This window comes from Nicotiana tomentosiformis, chromosome 2, assembly GCF_000390325.3.
Source record: "Nicotiana tomentosiformis chromosome 2, ASM39032v3, whole genome shotgun sequence".
Taxonomy (NCBI): Eukaryota; Viridiplantae; Streptophyta; class Magnoliopsida; order Solanales; family Solanaceae; genus Nicotiana; species Nicotiana tomentosiformis.
The window spans coordinates 134,602,341-134,621,682 of record NC_090813.1 but is presented as its reverse complement, the minus strand read 5'-3'; the positions used below and the strand labels follow the sequence as shown (position 1 = coordinate 134,621,682).

Sequence of the window (19,342 nt, the reverse complement as noted above, 5' to 3'; positions counted from 1 at the left end):
AGCCGTCCACCTATGACTATATCCCCGGCCCGTGTACTCTAAAGATCGATTTTAAGGTTGAGAATCCTTCATCCGTCCCGGGTCGATGTGAGCACGTGTCGATGTATATGTTCTCTATAACGGAGGGTCATCTCGAGGCCGTTAGAAAAGACTGTAACTAGGGTTCCGAGGTTGTGTTGCAAATTCCATCCCCCGAAGAGAGTGTGGTCACCCATGTGGAGGGTTTTTTAAGTGTTTACATTTATCCCTTCACATTGGGTCCGGTCAACCCGGTGATCATCGATTTTTGCAAGAGATATCAAGTCACCCTAGGTCAGATTCATCCCTCTGTGTGGCGTATAGTAATCCTACTTCGCTTCTTCCCCACCAAAGCCGGGGGGCTGGATTTTACCCTGAATCACCTCATACGGTTGTATCGGCCTCAAATCTTTCAAGGATTAATCATACTTCATAGTCGGGCATCGAAGGCTTTGATGTCGAGCATCGACAAAGACAAGGATCGAGGTTGGATGGGGCGTTACATTCGGGTGAGGACCCATGACCTTATTCCGGAATAGAAGATGTCGTTCCCCGAGGAATGGAATTTCGATCGTAAGTTGTTTTCATAAATAAGAATTTTTTTTTGATGTTTCTTCCCGAAATACAGCTGCCCCTTGGATGCCACAAGCGGTGCCCGACCTCGAGGATTGGGTTCGGAAGTTAGCTTCGACTTCCTCTTATGCCGAACGCGCTTGGCGTGATTTGGCTAAAGGCAGATGGGAAGCCAAGAACCATGGTAAGGTTTTACTTCTCTTTTCCTTCGAAGCGCTCTTTGTGCTCCATTCGTTACCGATTTCCTTTCATGCAGGCGTAACCAAGGATGCCGTTTTGAGGCCTTCGAGCGGTGAAGAAGGAACCAAGTCCCCAGTCCCAAAACCGGGGAAAGACAAGAAGCGCAAAACTGCCTCTCGATCAGAGGGCCCCAAGCCCGAAAATCGAAGGGTGAGGAGGAAGGCAATTTCCCTTTCGATTGACTCGGTCCAACGACTGAGAGAAGAAGAAGAAGACAAAGAAGAAGAAGAAGAAGAAGAAGAAGAAGAGGAAGAAGAAGGAGGTGCCTCGGCCTTGGTGTCCCGATCTGGCAGAGCTATCGAGGTCACCGAAGCTCCTGAACCGATGTCAGCTGTACCAGTCGGGGTTGATTCCGGGATCCCGAGTCTTGATCGGAACGCCCCGAGTGATTCACTTGGGACTATGACAGTGGGTTATTCGCCTTCTCTTCCCACCTTTTTTGAGGAGGCGTTAAAGGAATCTCGAGAATTGAAGACCCCCGATATGGGCGGAGGCTCTAGTGCAAGGGATCCCTTTCGGTATTGCTTTACCGGAGTCGGTGATGCTTCCGATATCGGGGACGCTTCTCTTCTACTGGAAGAGGCCCAACGTTTCATTACTCGGGTAATGATTGTACTATACATGGTTTCTTTGTTCTTTTTCCGAATTTGACTCGTGTTCTTTCCCTACTGTGCAGGAGGTCGAGCTTCAGAATGTCTCGGGGGAGAGAGACGCCTTGCGGCTTCTTTGCAGCCAAAAGGACGAGGCTATAAAGGACCTCCAAGCGGATTTGGCTAAGGCTCACGAAGAAGAGGTCGAACTTGACAAGCAGGTGAGCCTCGTTCTGTTAAAGTATGGGTTTGACTCGATTGTGGAAGTTAACCCTTCGTTGTCTCAGCTGCAGCAAAAGGTTGAAATGATCGGGTCACTTCAGGAAGAAGTCGATCAAATCAAAACTGAATGTAATCAGTGGAAGGAGACTATCGATTGCCTGGCTGCAGAAAAAGAGACCATTTTGACCAACTTATTATCGGCCGATGTCCAGCTTCGAAACGTTAAGCAAAAGAGTTCGGCTCAAGCTAAGAAGATCGAGGAGCTTGAAGCCCAGCTTGCCGAGGCTAAGGCCGAGGTTGAGTCGTCGAAAATCTTGGCAGATAAGTCCATTTCCGTGTATCGGGCTGATGCCGAGGCTGCTCAAATTGAGGCACGAGAGGCGGCGGATACTGCCGACACCCGATCACACTGGATTGCTGAACTTGCCAAATGTAGGTCTCGGAGGGAGACCCTTGAGGAGATACATGTTCGGGGTTTCGACCTTACTAAAGAAATAAAAAAGGCTAAAGAGCTTGAAGCTGAAGCCTTGGCTTCTGATGGCGATGATGATGACGATGACGGTAGCAAGAGCGAATCCGAGGGTGATCAGGAAGATTAGTCCATAGTTATGTTTGTAATCATGTAGAAATTTTTGTATATAGACAACTTTGGCCGATTTGTGCAGACTTTATGCGTGCCTTTACAAATGTTTTCACAAGGATCTTAACAATTCAATCAAATTTGGACTTTATAGTCTCTATTATTGATTTGTTCGAAGTGACGAAGCCCTTGGGCTTACTAGTTGAGCTAGTGATTCGATCTTGAAGAAATATAATCCGTAGGCGTAATAGTTGAGTGAGTGCTTTGCTTGAACTTGAAGTGAAAGTAGCCCGTAGGCTTTAATCGTCGAGTGAATGATTCGAACTCGAAGTAATGTAGCTCATGGGCGTGATGGTCGAGAGAGTGATTGCTCGAACTCGAAATAAAAGTAGCCCGTAGGCTTTAGTCGTCAAGTGAATGATTCGAACTCGAGGTAATGTAGCCAGTGGGCGTGATGGTCGAGAGAGTGATTGCTCGAACTGGAAATAAAAGTAGCCAGTAGACTTTAGTTGTCGAGTGAATGATTCGAACTCGAGGTAATGTAGCCCATGGGCGTGATGGTCGAGAGAGTGATTGCTCGAACTCGAAATAAAAGTAGCACGTAGGCTTTAGTTGTCGAGTGAATGATTCGAACTCGAGGTAATGTAGCCCGTGGGCATGATGGCCGAATGAGTGATTGCTCGAACTCGAAATAAAAGTAGCCCGTAGGCTTTAGTTGTCGAGTGAATGATTTGAACTCGAGGTAATGTAGCCCGTGGGCGTGATGGTCGAGTGAGTGATTGCTCAAACTCGAAATAAAAATAACCCGTAGGCTTTAGTTGTCGAGTGAATGATTCAAACTCGAGGTAATGTAGCCCGTGGGCGTGATGGTCGAGTGAGTGATTGCTCGAACTCGAAATAAAAGTAGCCCGTAGGCTTTAGTTGTCGAGTGAATGATTCGAACTCGAGGTAATGTAGCCTGTGGGCATGATGGTCGAGTGAATGATTGCTCGAACTCGAAATAAAAGTAGCCCGTAGGCGTGATGGTCGAGTAAGTGATTGCTCGAACTCGAAATAAAAGTAGTTCGTAGGCTTTAGTCGTCGAGTGAATAATTCAAACTCGAGGTAATGTAGCCCGTGGGCGTGATGGTCGAGTGAGTGATTGCACAAACTCGAAATAAAAGTAGCCCGTAGGCGTGATGGTCGAGTGAGTGATTGCTCGAACTCGAAATAAAAGTAGCTTGTAGGCTTAGCAGTCGAAGTGAATGATTCGATCTCGTTTGGGATAAAACCGGTCTAAGGGAAAAAGAGTGCAACGCGTGCTTCCAAGCGAAAGATCCATTTTAGCCCTTGTTCGGACTTCTGCAGGGGTCAGTTTTAAAATATAAACGAATATGGAAAGATCGTACCTTAGTAGTAGTACCGTTTTAGATGTGATATATTCCAGCTGCTTGATAGTTGTTTGCCGTTTATAATGCCGAGCCTGTACGATCCCTTTCCGATGTTCTCGAGCACCTGATATGGTCCTTCCCAATTTGGTCCTAGTTTTCCTTCGTTCGGATTTCGGGTATTGATGGTAACTTTTCTTAACACTAAGTCCCCATGCTTGAAATGGCGGAGCTTGGTTCTTCGATTATAATATCTTTCGATTCGCTGCTTTTAGGCGGCCAATTGGATGAGAGCAGGTTCTCGTCTTTCTTCCGATAGTTCGAGGCTGGTATTCATAGCCTCGTTATTTGATTCTTCCATCGCGAATCGAAATCTGGCACTGGGTTCACCAACTTCGACTGGTATCAATGCTTCGGACCCATATACTAAGGAGAATGGGGTTTCCCCCGTACTAAATTTTGACGTCGTCCGATATGCCCAAAGGACTTCGGGCAGGATTTCTCTCCATTTTCCTTTAGCATCGTTCAACCTCTTTTTTAAGTTTTGAATGACAGTTTTGTTCGTTGATTCGGCCTGTCCATTCCCACTAGGGTGGTATGGCGTCGATAGTATCCTTCTTATTTTGTGGTCTTCGGGGAATCTTGTTACTTTGCTACCAACGAATTGTTTTCCATTGTCACACACTATTTCGGCGGGTATCCCGAATCGGCATATGATATGATCCCAAATAAAGTCTATAACTTCTTTTTCTCTTATTTTCTCGAACACCTGCGCTTCAACCCATTTAGAAAAATAGTCAGTCATAAATAAAATGAATTTGGCTTTACCTGGGGTCGATGGCAGAGGGCCAACGATATCCATTCCCCATTTCATGAACGGCCATGGGGATAGGACTTAGTGGAGTTGCTCTCGGGTTGATGGATTATTGGTGCAAACCTTTGACATTTGTCATATTTACGAAAAAATTCCTTCGCATCTTTGCCCATATCAATCCAATAATACCCTGCTCTCATTATTTTTCGAACTAATGTATCGGCTCCGGAGTGATTCCCGCAAGTACCGTCGTGCACTTCTCATAGGATGTAATCGGTATCTACCGGACCCAAGCATACTGCCAATGGTCCGTCGAATGTTCTTCGGTACAGCATTCCGTCCGAAGCCAACGTGAATCGAGCAGCTTTAGTCCGTAGGGTCCGATGAGAGTTTTCCGCTCTTTAAGTATTCAATATACTTGTTTCTCCAATCCCAGGTTAAGCTAGTAGAATTTATCTCGACGTGACCTTCTTCGATTACCGATATCGAAAGTTGAATAACATTCCCCGAGCCCAAGTCATCTACCTCGACCGACGATCCCAAATTCGCAAGCGCATCGGCCTCATTATTTTGTTCTCGTGGAACATGCCGTAAAGTCCATTGTTTGAAATGGTGCAAAGTGACAAGTAGTTTATCTAAATACCTTTGCATTCTACCTTCTCGAACTTCGAAGGTTTTGTTTACTTGACTCACCACCAGCAAAGAGTCGCAATTGGCTTCAATGACTTCTGCTCCCAAGTTTCTAGCTAGCTCGAGACCTGCAATCATGGCTTCATACTCGGCCTCAATGTTAGTCAACCTGATAGTTTTAATAGATTGCCTAATAGTGTTACTCATGGGTGGTTTCAAAACTATGCCCAGCCCGGGCCCTTTCACGTCCGAAGCCGCGTCCGTAAAAAGGATCCATACCCCCGATGATGTACCTAATTTCAACAGGAGTTCTTTTTCGACTTCTGGTACGAGGGTTGGCGTGAAATCGGCCACCAAGTCTGCTAAAATTTGAGACTTGATGGCCGTACGGGGTTAATATTCGATATCGTGCCCACTGAGTTCGACGACCCATTTGGCCAGTCGGCCTGATAACTAGGGTTTGTGCAAAATATTACGAAGCGGGTGAGTGGTTAACACGCATATGGGATGACATTGAAAGTACAGTCTTAACTTTCTAGAGGCGCTTATCAGTGCAAGTGCCAATTTTTCTAGGAGCGGATATCTAGTTTCCGCTTCTCCTAAGGTTCGACTCATATAATAAATGGGGAATTGCGTATCTTGCTCTTCTCGAACTTGGACACCGCTTACGGCGACTTCCGATACTGCCAAGTACAAACAAAGTTTTTCGTCTATTTTTGGAGTGTGAAGTAGTGGTGGGCTTGATAGATATCGCTTTAGTTCCTCTAATGCTTGTTGGCACTCCGGGGTCCAAGCAAAATCGTTCTTCTTTTTGAGTAGAGAGAAAAATTTGTGACTTCGATCAGATGATCTTGAAATGAACCGGCCTAAGGCTGCAATCTGACCTGTTAGCCTTTGTACAGACTTCACGCTATCCACAACGATGATGTCTTCGATGACCTTGATTTTATCGGGGTTAATCTCTATTCCCCGATGTGACACCATAAAGCCGAGGAACTTGCCCGAACCGACCCCGAAAGCACATTTTTCGGGGTTGAGCTTTATGTTGTATTTCCTCAAAATTTCGAACGTTTCCTGCAAATGGGTCAAATGGTCCTCTGCGTGCAGGGATTTAACTAGCATGTCATCAATATAAACTTCCATTGATTTTCCTATTTGTTCTTCGAACATTTTATTTACTAGGCGTTGGTAAGTAGCCCCTGCATTTTTTAGCCCGAAGGGCATCACATTATAACAATATGTTCCATATTTGGTGACAAATGAAGTCTTTTCCTGGTCCTCCGGGTTCATCTGGATTTGATTATACCCGAAATAGGCATTGAGAAAAGTGAGGATCTCGTGGCCGGCCATGGCATCGATCATGCGATCGATGTTGGGCAGCGGAAAGGAATCTTTGGGGCATGCTTTGTTCAAATCCTTATAGTCCACACATATTCTAAGTTTGTTCCCTTTTTTAGGCACTACAACTACGTTGGCTAACCATTCGGGATATTTCACCTCCCGAATGGACCCTACTTTGAGAAGCTTGGTTACCTCACAATCGATGTTTTAGTGCGTTTAAGCACTAGTCCCTGAGGGGTATCGATGCCGCCGATGATAATGTGAATGACGTGCTGCCGTTCTTCTTGCTCATTTTGCTTGCTGAAATCCCTATTTTTAAAATCGTTCTTCGCCCTATCACTCAGAAATTCCCGAAGGTGCCCTTTGTTAAATAAGCAGGCTATTTCCTCTCTTAGTTGCTTGCAATCTTCCGCTCTGGGGCCATGGGTATCATAATATTCGCACGTTTGATTGGGATTTCTTTGGGCAGGATCGGTCTGCATGGGTTGAGGCCATTTAGTATCTTTGATGCGTCCGATGGCCGACACGATAGCGGATGCACTAACGCTAAAGTTATATTCTGATAATTGAGGTGTTTCTATAGGATCGGCATATTTATCAAAGCCGCTCTTACTCATAAGTCCCCGAGAATTTTGCCCTCGATCAATCCTTCGATTGTTCTGAACTTTATTGCGTGCTGAACCGTTGTTCACCCGATCTGTGACGTACGGTCGATATCGGTCTCTGTTCGACCTTTGTTCTCTATCGATCTGCTTTTGGTTTTTAGTAGCTGTCCTGTTTTGATGCACGGGTCTGTACGGAGCTCCCAACTGATCATCCTCGACCCTAATTTTCGATTGGTATCGGTTGTGTACATCTGCCCAAGTTATCGCTGGATACTCGATCAAATTTTGTTTCAGCCGATGTGATGCTGTCGAACTTAGCTCGTTCAACCCTTGGGTGAAAGCTTGTACGTCCCAATCATTTGTGACCGGTGGTAATTTCATGCGTTCCATTCGAAATCGGGATACGAATTCCCTCAGCATTTCATTCTCCCTTTGCTTTACTTTGAAGAGGTCTAATTTCCTTGTTGCAACCTTTATGGCACCATCATGTGCCTTTACGAATGAATCTGCTAACATGGCAAAAGAATCGATGGAATTTGGTGGTAAATTGTGATACTAGATCATCGCTCCCTTCGAGAGGGTCTACCCGAACTTTTTCAACAACACGGATTCGATCTCATCGTCTTCCAAATCGTTACCTTTGATGGCACATGTGTAAGAGGTGACATGTTCGTTAGGATCGGTCGTACCGTTATATATGGGAATTTCGGGCATACGAAATTTTTTGGGGATTGGTTTTGGTGCCGCACTCGACGGAAAAGGCTTTTGTATGAAGTTTTTCAAATCAAGCCCTTTTATTATTGGTGGAGCCCCCGGGATTTGATCGACCCTGGCATTGTATGTTTCTACTCTCTTGTCGTTGTCTTCGACTCGTTTTGTGAGTTCCTAGAGCAATTTAGTAGTCCCCGATTCTTGCTCGTTTGATTTCACTATGGCGAGCTCTGTTCTGGGCGTGACTTCTCGAAGTGGATTGGAATCCGGCCTGCTTTGTGCGCGAGTTTGGCTCTATAACTGAGCTATCGCTACTTGTTGGGCTTGTAGCATCTCGAAGATTATACGTAAGCTGTCCCCGATTTCCCCCGCATTTTGGGTGTCTCGGGCTACGGATCGAGTACCGCCCTGAATGCTTCTTTCCGGTTCGGAATGTTGATTCGCCTCCAAAGCTATTTGTGAATTGACATCCAATGGTATTTTGGCTCGAATTTTGGGTACTTCGATTCGAGCCTCGGTGCCATCGTTAATTGGCCTTTCGGCCCCTGGTGCCAAGTTGCTGGTTTCATCTTTAAGGCCGGCTTCGTGGTCGATAAGTAAAGCCATTGCTGATTTGAAGTTGTAAGCTGGCGTGTACTTTAGATTTGCATCAAACGATCACTGTTACCCTTAGCCCCACGATGGGCGCCAAACTGTTTACCGAAAAAATCGGATAACGTTAGATTTTGTGTGTGGTTCTAAGGATATGCGATACGATTCGGTATAAATCGTGTAGAGAAATAGAGATACGTATATTCTTGACTATGAGAATGCAAATAGTGGACAATAAGAATGAATGAGATAAAGTAAAGCAAACACAAAGGGATATCTTTCAAGCTGAGAAGTGATTTTTTTTGTCTCCGCCCTTTAGCTTACAAGGATTCCCCCTTTTATAGAAGAGGGTTATTACAAAAAATAATAAAATAAAACATATAGTGAAAAGCCCATAATGACTTGTCTCTTCCTTGATTCCCGCCAAGATTCTCTCTCTTGGTGCGGTCGCAAAGGCTCTTGTCTGTGAGCTCGATACTGGCTCGAGCTCGTTACTGGGTCGGGACTTTCGGTCTTGGCTCGAGTCCGACCTTCGAGATGGGCGTCGCGCATTTCCGACCTCGAAGCAGTGCCTTGCGGATCGATTCGGCCACAGGCTCGATAGGGTTATCGAGCCGACTCCTTGATCTACCTTCGGACTTGAGGCTCGTTAGTACCGATTTCGGAGCTCACTCCCAAAAATCTAATTCCGACTTTTTAACACTCAAACTCGATTGAACGTAGGAAAGACGAAATCTATTTCGACCGTATACAATGTGTTTTTCACTTAAAGTTTTATAATGTCAGTTCAATTGATTACTTATCATAGTATATTAAGATTATTTTGTATAAACATAGAGTGTGAATAAGTATTTCCGCTGCTAAACAATCTTGTTAAGCGAGTAAATCAATAAATTGGGCCACCCATTGAGTGATGCTGGATGGTGGCTAATGTACAATCATGTGTAGAAATTATTTTATTCACGTCCAGGAGATCTTGGTTGTAACGACCCGATAGGTCATTTTGAACTTTAGCGCGTCATTTGGCGATTTGAGGCCTTGAGTAGCTTTACTTCATGTTTTATGACTTGTACGCGTAGTCGGAATCGAATTTCGGGAAGTTCAAAATTGATTCGGATGGAAATTCTAATTTCGGAAGCTTTAAGTTGGAAGAATTGACTGGGGTTTGACTTTTGAGTAAACGACCCCGGAATCGGAATTCGATGGTTCCAGTAGGTTCGTATGATGATTTCGGACTTAGGCGTATATTCGGGTTGAGTATCGGGTGGTCTGGGAGCATTTCAGCGCCTATTATGGAAAGTTGGCATTTTGAAAGTTTAAAAATTTCTAAAGTTTGATTTGAAGTGAATTTTGGTGTTATAGATGTTCGTTTGGGGTTCGAGCCTTGGAATATGTTTGTATCGTGATTTATATTTTGTACGTAAAGTTTGGCATCATTCCGGAATGTTTAAGTATGATTCGAACGCATTCGTCAAAGTTTGGATGTTTGAAAGTTAAAAGAAGGATTTTGATCGTTGATTCGTAGTTTGGATGTTGTTTGGCGTTATATGAGGCCTGGAGCAGGTTCGTGTCATGTTTTGGGACTTGTAGGTGTTCGGACGCGGTCCCGAGGAGCTCGGATGAGTTTCGGGGTGGTTTCGGACCATTTCTAGGTTATTTTTAATTGCTGGTTTTTTGCTACAGCAAAGTGCATCGAGATCGCGGACATTGGATTGCGTTCGCGAAGAGAAAAATGGGAGAAAGGTGTCTGTGAATCACGTTCGCGAAGGCAGATTCGCGTTCACGTAGAAGAAATTTCTGCTGTACAAGGCTCACTTTGGAAGCTTATATCTTGAAATCTATAAGGAATTTGGAGATGATCCAAAAGTGAAAGTTGTAGCCCTTGGTGTCTAGTTTGCAGAAAGTCAAACCATTTGTCATTCAGAATTGTGTACAAAATGTTATGACCATTATACTAGAGGTTTTCTGGAAGAGCTGGGCAGCTTGTTCTTCGTGATCACGATTGGTTTTCCGCGATAGCGAAGGGCAATTTTTAGCTTGAAAAAGTTGTGTTTCACGATCGCAAAGCATTTTCCACTATCACAAAGGGTAAATACCTGGGCAGAAGCTATATTTCCGGGGTTTGGCTCATTTTCACCTATTCCTTCCATGTGAGCCGCCTTTGGGCAATTTTGGAGTGCCATTTTTATCATCAAACTTTAGGTAAGTGATTTTTACACCTTGTGAGTTAAATACATGGTTTATATGTGGATTAAAACATAAATATTTATGAAAATTATGGAATTTTAAGATAAAAACCTAGAATATGGTATTTTCGGATGTTGACCAAGAAATTGGACGTGGAATTGAGAATTAATTATTTATTTGAGTTCGTGATATTATGGGTAAAGTTTATCTTCAAACATTGTCGGAACCCGAGCAGTGGGCCTGAGGGTTGACTTTGTCGACTTGTCGAGCGGGATTGAGAATTATTATAAATTGGTAAATTATACTCATTAGAGTATATTTTGATTGATTTGCATGTTGTTTGACTAGTTTCGGAACGTTTGGCTTTGAGTTGAGGTGTTAGAGAGGCGTTGGAGCTGGTTATGGAATTTCAAAGCGAGGTAAGTCTCATGTCTAACCTTGTGAGGGAGAAACTACCCCCTAGGTGATATAATTGTTATGTGCTACTAATTGTGGGTGCTACGTACGCACAAGGTGACGAGAGTCCGTACGTAGCTAAAACATGTTTATGCCCGGGTAGACTTAGGACTTTATCATGTAATATTTGAATTATTTGAACTCATTCTGTTATCTTAATTAATTGAATTTATAATTGAAATTGATTTAGAAATATATGTATATACTAGGCCGAGCCTTATCACCTTGAGTTGTTGGCAAGTTATTTGAGAACCAGTAAAGGTTATATTCACTGTGTGCTCATTTACTGTATTGTAAGCACATGTCTCGTAATTCGGTAATTTTTTTCCTTTCTTGTGGAGTGGGCCGAACGCATCAGCAGTATAATAGATGCATCTATGGTTCGTGGTGCTCGACCCTCGGCAGTGTACACATTATTTTGGATCTAGCCAAACGACCTCGGCATAATCGTGCGTTATTTTGCTGGCAGTCCGAATATTTAGGAGATTATCCTTCCACTGATGCCTAGACTTTTATATGGTATTTCTTATCCATTTGATACTGGCACTTGATATATTTGAGTTGTTGAGGTAGAATACAAGACTGAGAAATTCATACCTTTAAAAGAAATTTTTGGAAGATTAGGTAACTTATAGATTTACCTCATTATTATTGTGTGCTTCATATCTACTTATGATTTATTAAGTTGATTTATTGGATCTCTAGTAAGTGTCGATGTCGACCCACCGTCAATACTTCTCCGGGGTTAGGGTAGATATTTACTAGGCAAGCATTGATTTACGTACTCATGTTGCACTTTTACACTAAATGTGCAGGATCTGACATGTTTATTTGGTGGTCACCTTGGCGCATAGGCGCAACTGCTGAGGGGACTTTATGGTGGGCTGCAAATTCCATGCTACGTATCGCAGCCACAGAGTCTCCATCGTATTACTTACTTTATCTTGTCTTATTTACATTCCAGACAGATGTTGCATTATTATTGTACTCCTTAGTAAATGCTCATGCACTTGTGACATCGGGTTTTGGGATATCTAGTTGATGACCAAGGATTTGTATATTATTATCACCTTTCATTTCCTTTTTCAGACTATTAGTTATGTACGTACCTGTGATTTTAGAGGTGTAAACCTATTTACTTAATTGCAATTATGATTTTGAAAATAATAAAATGAATAATTAAGTTGTTAGTTCACCGTTGGCTTGCCTAACGACGACATTGGGCGCCATCGTGACCGATAATGGGTTTTAGATATGACAGCTTGGTATCAGAGCTCTAGGTTTACTCGGGTCTCACGAGTCATGAGCAAGTCTAGTAGAGTCTTGTAGATTGGTACAGAGACGTTTGTACTTATCTTCGAGAAGCTACTAGGCTATTAAGAGCACTTCCCTTCTTGATTCTTCTTCGTGCGGTTTGATTCCATTGGAGCTTATGCCTTTATTTCCTTCCTACTCAATCTTATGCGACGTGGATCACTTGTTATCAATTGGGCATCGAGGAGTTGTAGTGGTACTGCAGACGTGGTGCAAGATGTTTCTTCCTGCGTATTCGGGAAGGCTATTATCGCTGCCTTACAGAAGTGTGTTCGGTTGTTTTAGCCCAGTATCTATATTTTTTATGGTTTCGAGGCTATGCACGGATTATTTTGATGTTCATGCATTATTATCGCACAGTGTTGGTGTAATGATATGGTGCTTGTTTATGTGTCGAGGCAGTGAATGACTCGAAAGGAGGGTTTCTCAGTGCATAGTTTAGAGGTTCGGCATTTAATTCCAGCGGAGAATAAGGTAATTGGATTATGGATGTTCAGGTTTTGGTTGATGGAGTAACGAGACTTGATATTTTCGAGCATGGTGGAACTCTCAATTGTGATGTGGTGTCGTCGTCCTTGTTGAACGCATTAAGGCTCGTCGATGTTATGGTATTCTTGATTTGCCTTCGGGGCAGGGTTTTGTGAAATGGTGCCTGAGAGACGGTTGTCAGAGATGGCGGTGTGTAGCAGTTTCAGTATCGAATCAGTGTTTCTAATGCTGATGGCTCCAGAAAGTTGATCTTCGAGGAGGCTTAGATTTGGTAGAAAATTTATCAGTTCCGGTGCTATAGAGATGGATTTTGATTTGAGGCAGCAATTGGGCAGTAAAGAATGAGGAAGGACATGGTGGGAGGTGTCTCGCGGTGGTTGAATTAGTAGCAGGTCAAGTATGAAAAAGCAGAGGTCAAGAGGTTTCTTAAAGGATATGGTTTAACCGAAGTGGGAGTGGCAGAGTAACGTATGGATTCTATGGTAGGATAGCCACGTGCCTTGAAAACATTTATAGCGATTTGGGAGTCATGGTGGAAAGTGACTAGGTCTACGTACTTTATTTAGAATGGTGGCTACTGTACTGAGGAAGATTGAATACGGCAAAAAGGAGTTTGCTTGAAATAAAGAGGGGTGTGAAAACTTGATTATCATTTTGGATGAGACATGACTTTAAGTTTGGAATGTATTGTCGGACTTTCAGTTGATGTCAATGGGGAATGGACAGACTTGTACAGCCGGTGGACGAGCATGGGCTCAGAAGGGTTTACTGATTTCGTAGTAGTTGTACCCAGTGCAACGTCATGGGAAGATGTCGATATGGAAATTCAATAGGTGAGTTATCTTCCGTGAGCAGGTCAGCAGTTGCATGATTTCTGATGAAGCTTCTACGAGGAGTTCTACTTACTACCCAATTGGAGGTCGAATAGTCAATTGTGACTGATAATTTGGGATGTTTTAGGAAGAGTTTAACAAGAGATTTCTAGAGGTCTGGCGAGTTAATGGTGCGAGCTCATAGTAATTGGGAAGGAGGAATCTTTATGGATTCTAAATTTATATGCTTGTATCTTAAACATAAGTGAGGAAGTTGGGTCGGTTGATAATGGTTTGAATCAGCATGATTGTGGCAATAATCAGTTTCTTCGACGCGTTAAGCTATACAGGTGGTTGGTGGTTGTACGTGCAGGCTTGACAGCCACCATAATTTGATTGATTTGGGAGGTATTTGATCCTAATGGCCTTGTTATGTATAAATGGATCCCGGAAGAGTTATGATGGTTTTGACCAAGACTTGAGGTTTGTATTTTCTGCGATTATGGAGATTCTATTGCATGTTGCAATGATTCTTCTTAAATGAGTTAAGTGAAAGGTTCCTAGCCAATGGAGTGCTTATTCTACTAGTGGTTCAGGGGTTATGATGAATTCTTGTACTCTCGCATAACGGCATGATATGTGCATTGAGCGGCATGGGAATTGGAAGTGGAGGATCAAGGTTGTGGTTTGATGTTTACAAGAATATCACGAGCTCGGATAAGTGGGGGGGGGGTGATTTCAGATGTTTAGAGTAAGCTGGCATTATCTTAGTGTTGCCTGAGAACGGTGTCCGGGGTAAGAGGCATCGTGTATTGATTTGCGGATGCTTGACTAGCACTATGGAAATAGCATGATCGATGGCCATTAATGTTTGGATTTTACTACATGATGTGCAATATTGTGGGGGTATAGCCCACGAGGAGATCGTATAAGTGTAACATGTTAGTCACTTGATTATTAAAGATTGAAACCAAGTATGGAGATTATGGTACTATCGCTAATGTGAGAGTTTATGCCTGGAAGACACTCTATTCCTTTGGTTGTGGACTGTGGGAGTTTATTCCGGATTGGACGGCTGCTCGTGTGTGTCATGAATAGGGCCATTGTAGATCCTTGGAAGGTTGTGGCCCAGTATGGTATGATCAGAATCAGGTTGAGGTCCGTTTGTGGGTATAATGTGGGCGTGTGCTCTACGTCAGGTTGGATGTGTTCATTCGGCATAACATTTCTTACCGAGGAGTCTTCGGGCGTTGGATGTTATTCCCGTCGTCAGCTATTCCATGTAATACTCTATTGTGCCAGGTGGGTTGTGAGACGGCTTAATTATTCGCACATGTGTTGTGATCCCGTGTAACTTGTGGTGTTATATGAGCAAGATGGCTTTCGAGATGCAGGTCATTTATTTCACCTGAGTCGTGCTTGGGTTTTTGTAGCTTATGGCACTATCCGTCTCCCCAGGGTTGTATTATGCACTTGGCATACTTGTGATCAATATTCGGGCATTTCGTAAGTATAAGCATTTCGGCTTGATGGGTGTTTCCTTATTGATTATTATGAGTGGATCGGATGTCATGCCGCCAAGGGTATGTTATTTGGATCGGGTGGCACGCCTCCACGGGTATGTTATGTTGATCTGGTTGCACGCCGCAACAGTGTCATATTTGGATCGGGTTGCATGCCGCAACAGTGTCATATTTGGATCGGGTTGTACGCCGCAACAGTGAGATGTTAAGTACGGTTCCTTATACTTATTTTGTGTACCTTGTTTCCCATCTCTGAGATAGAGCCATAGCATCGGTTTGGCTATTTTATTCGTTACGCGGGTTGGATGGTTCTTTGCCAGAGTTTGTTCTTCCCTATAGGTCACATTAAGTTATAGCTAGTTGGCACTTTGATGACGCTGTATGAGACTTTAAACGGCGTTTGAGGTGGCTTATTGCCCGAGCAGATTGTACTGGGAGAGATGAGGTTATTGGACCTGAGATCAGTGCGATCCGATTTATGTAGGGTATATTAAAGAGAAGATATCGTTATTCAGTTCAGAATGAGGTAATTATTCTTGTCCGGTGGAGAGACCCCATGATGTATTTATTTTGCAGGTGGTAATGAGTTTCAATGCATCTCTTTCGTCGTGGCGGCATTGCAAGAGTTGGAACATTCCTTATATGTGTCCTGAGGTGCGGGCATCAGATTCGTGGAATTTCAGCTATTGTGGTCGGAGGATGTTATTATGGGCAAATGACTTATGTGGTGCATGGTGTGATTTCAGCATAGGTGCATGATCAGGTTTTGGTACAGTGTGTAGGGATTGATGCGGTGTTCGTATGTAAGAATCGGGTCTCCTGGAGAATTTCGGATGTTGGAATTTGGTTCTAAGGCTTGCTAGCCGAGGTTATAGGGAAGATCTTCAGTCTGGCTTGAGCTAATGTGCTCGCATGGATTTTGGTGGCACGGGCACGAGCACGAGGTGTTAACCAGTGATTTTGGACAACTCCGGAATAGTTCTTGGCACATTCGAGGACGAACATATATTTAAGCGGGGGAGAATGTAATGACCATATTTGCAACAAATTATTTGTGATACAAAATAAATTGCAACCACAATATAAATATGAAGATACATAATTTTATTGATAAAATGATGCGGGTACAATTCTATTTGTTCCCTTGATTCTTCTCTCTAGATCGTTCTCCGTAATTCGAGGGTTTAACCAGCGTATTTCTCGAACGTAGGATGATGCGAACTTCCTTAGGATGTATTTGATCTCCATGAAAAGAAAGAACATCCATTGATCACTTCGGCGACTTTGAGAAAGGCAATATTTGATGTCTTTGATCTCTTTGTGAATATTCTATGTATTTTTATGAATTTTGGGATGCTTTCGAAGGAAATATATGGTCCCTTTTTATAGGAGTACCTAGGATTTTGGGTAGAGTACCCTCCAACCTAGGGTTATAGGTAGAGTAGCCTCCAGGTTAGGGATTCAAATAGAGTAGCTTCCAAGAAAACCTTGATGGACTCTACTTGTAGTATCTTAAATTTAGGATTTTGCCCAAATTTCTAATGGATTTGATCCGATAAAATTTTAATATCTACAGACCCGACCGGTCGTATTGAGCTTTAGCACGTCGTTTGGCGGTTTGAGGCCTTGAGTAGCTTCACTTCATGTTTTATGACTTGTACGCGTAGTCAGAATCGAATTTTGGGAAGTTCAGAATTGATTCAGATGAAAAATTCTAATTTCGAAAGTTTTAAGTTGGAAGAATTGACTGAGGTTTGACTTTTGAGTAAACAACCTCGGAATCGGAATTTGAAGGTTCCAATAGGTTCGTATGATGATTTCGGACTTAGGCGTATGTTCGGGTTGAGTATCGGGTGGTCCGGGAGAATTTCGGCGCCTATTATGGAAAGTTGGCATTTTGAAAGTTTAAGAATTTCTAATGTTTGATTTGAAGTGAATTTTGGTGTTATAGATGTTCGTTTGGGGTTCGAGCCTTGGAATAGGTTTGTATCATGATTTATGTTTTGTATGTAAAGTTTGGCAAGATTCCGGAATGTATAAGTATGATTCGAACGCATTCGTCGAAGTTTGGATGTTTGAAAGTTAAAAGAAGAATTTTGATCGTTGATTCGTAGTTTGGATGTTTTTTGGCATTATATGAGGCCTGGAGCAGGTTCGTGTCATGTTTTGGGACTTGTAGGTATGTTCGAATGGGGTCCCGAGGGGCTCGGGGTGAGTTTCGGGGTGGTTTCGGACCATTTTTAGGTTATTTTTAATTGCTGGTTTTTTGCTGCAGCAAAGTGCATCGCGATCGCGGACATTGGATCACGTTCGCGAAGATAAAAATGGGAGAAAGGTGTCTGTGAATCGCATTCGCGGAGGCAGATTCGCGTTCGCGTAGAAGAAATTTCTGCTGCAAAAGGCTCACTTTGGAAGCTTATATCATGAAATCTATAAGGAATTTGGAGATGATCCAAAAGTGAAAGTTGTAACACTTAGTGTCTAGTTTGCATAAAGTCAAACCATTTATCATTTAGAATTGTGTACAACATGTTATGACCATTATACTAGATGTTTTCTGGAGGAGTTGGGCAACTTGTTCTTTGCGATCGCGATTGGTTTTCCGCGATCGCGAAGGGCAATGTTTAGCTTGGAAAAGTTGTGTTTCGCGATCGCAAAGCATTTTTCGCTATCACGAAGGGTAAATACGTGGGCAGAAGCTATATTTCGGGGGTTTGGCTCGTTTTCACCTATTCCTTCCATGTGAGCCGATTTTGGGGCGATTTTGGAGTGCCATTTTTATCATCAAACTTTAGGTAAGTGATTTCTACACCTTGTGAGTTAAATATATGGTTTATATGTGGATTAAAACATGAATATTTATGAAAATTTTGGGATTTTAAGAGAAAAACCTAGAATATGGTATTTTTGGATGTTGACCACGAAATTGGACATGGAATTGGGAATAAATTATATATTTGAGTTCGTGATATTATGAGTAAAGTTGATCTTCGAAATTTTTTAGAACCCGGGCACGTGGTCCCGAGGGTTGACTTTGTCGACTTTTTGAGCGGGGTTGAGAATTATTATAAATTGTTAAGTTATACGCATTGGAGTATATTTTGATTGATTTGCACATTGTTTGACTAGTTTTAGAACGTTTGGCTTTGAGTTGAGGTGTTAGAGAGGCGTTGGAGCCGGTTATGGAATTTCAGAGCGAAGTAAGTCTCATGTCTAACCTTGTGAGGGGTAAACTATCCCCTAGGTGATGTAATTGTTATGTGCTACTAGTTCTGGGTACTACATACGCACGAGGTGACGAGAGTTTGTACGTAGATAAAGCATGTTTATGCATGGGTAGACTTAGGACTTTATCATGTAATATTTAAACTATTTGAACTCATTCTGGTGGCTTAATTAATTGAATTTATAATTGAAATTGATTAAGAAATATATGTATATATTAGGCCGAGCCTTATCACCTTGAGTTGTTGGAAAGTTATTTGACAAATGGTAAATGCATCTATGGTTTGTGCTGCTCGATTCTCGACAATGTACATATTATTCTAGATCAGAACGAACGACCTCGGCATAATCATGCGTTATTTCGCTGGTAGTCCGAATATTTACGAGATTATCCTTCCACTACTACTGTAACGACCCAGCCAGTCGTTTTGAGCATTATAACCTTATTTCCCCATTTACTGCTCAATTTATGCTTTACAATCATTTTATAACTTACCGGATTAGTTGGTTCGGGTCCGGAAGGAATTCGAAGTGAAACGAGCCACTTAGTCTCATAATTGAAAATTTAAGTTAGAAAAGTTGATCAGATATGGACTTATGTGTAAACGACCTCGGATTTGAATTTTAATGATTCCAATAGCTCCGTTTGGTGTTTTATGACTTAGGAGCGTGTCCAAAAAATTATTTGGAGGTTCGTAGTGGAATTTAGCTTAAAATGGCGAAAATCAAATTTTTGAGAAGTTTGACCGGGGAGTTGACATTTTGATATCGGGGTCAAAATCCGATTCTGAAAATTTTAATAGGTCTGTTATGTCATTTATGACTTGTGTACAAAATTGGAGATCACTCGGACGTGATTTGATAGATTTCGGCGTTGTTTGTGGAAACTTGGAATTTCAAAGTTCATTAGGCTTGAATTGGGGTATGATTCTGGTTTTAGCATTGTTTGAGGTGGTTTGAGGGTTCGACTAAGTTCGTATGATATTTTAGGACTTGTTGGTATATTTGGTTGAGGTCCCAAGGGGCTCGGGCGTGTTTCGGATGGTATTCAGAT

The 19,342-nt window shown here is 42.6% G+C and overlaps 1 protein-coding gene across 1 annotated transcript; it reads left to right on the top strand.

Moving 5' to 3' along the window:
- Positions 1-560: 560 nt before the first annotated feature.
- On the top strand, positions 561-2,242 carry LOC138905646 (uncharacterized). The gene is made up of 4 exons (XM_070194169.1): positions 561-591; positions 647-775; positions 848-1,434; positions 1,508-2,242. Exons 1-4 carry the CDS (start codon positions 561-563, stop codon positions 2,240-2,242), a joined length of 1,482 nt encoding a protein of 493 aa, XP_070050270.1.
- Positions 2,243-19,342: the final 17,100 nt, after the last annotated feature.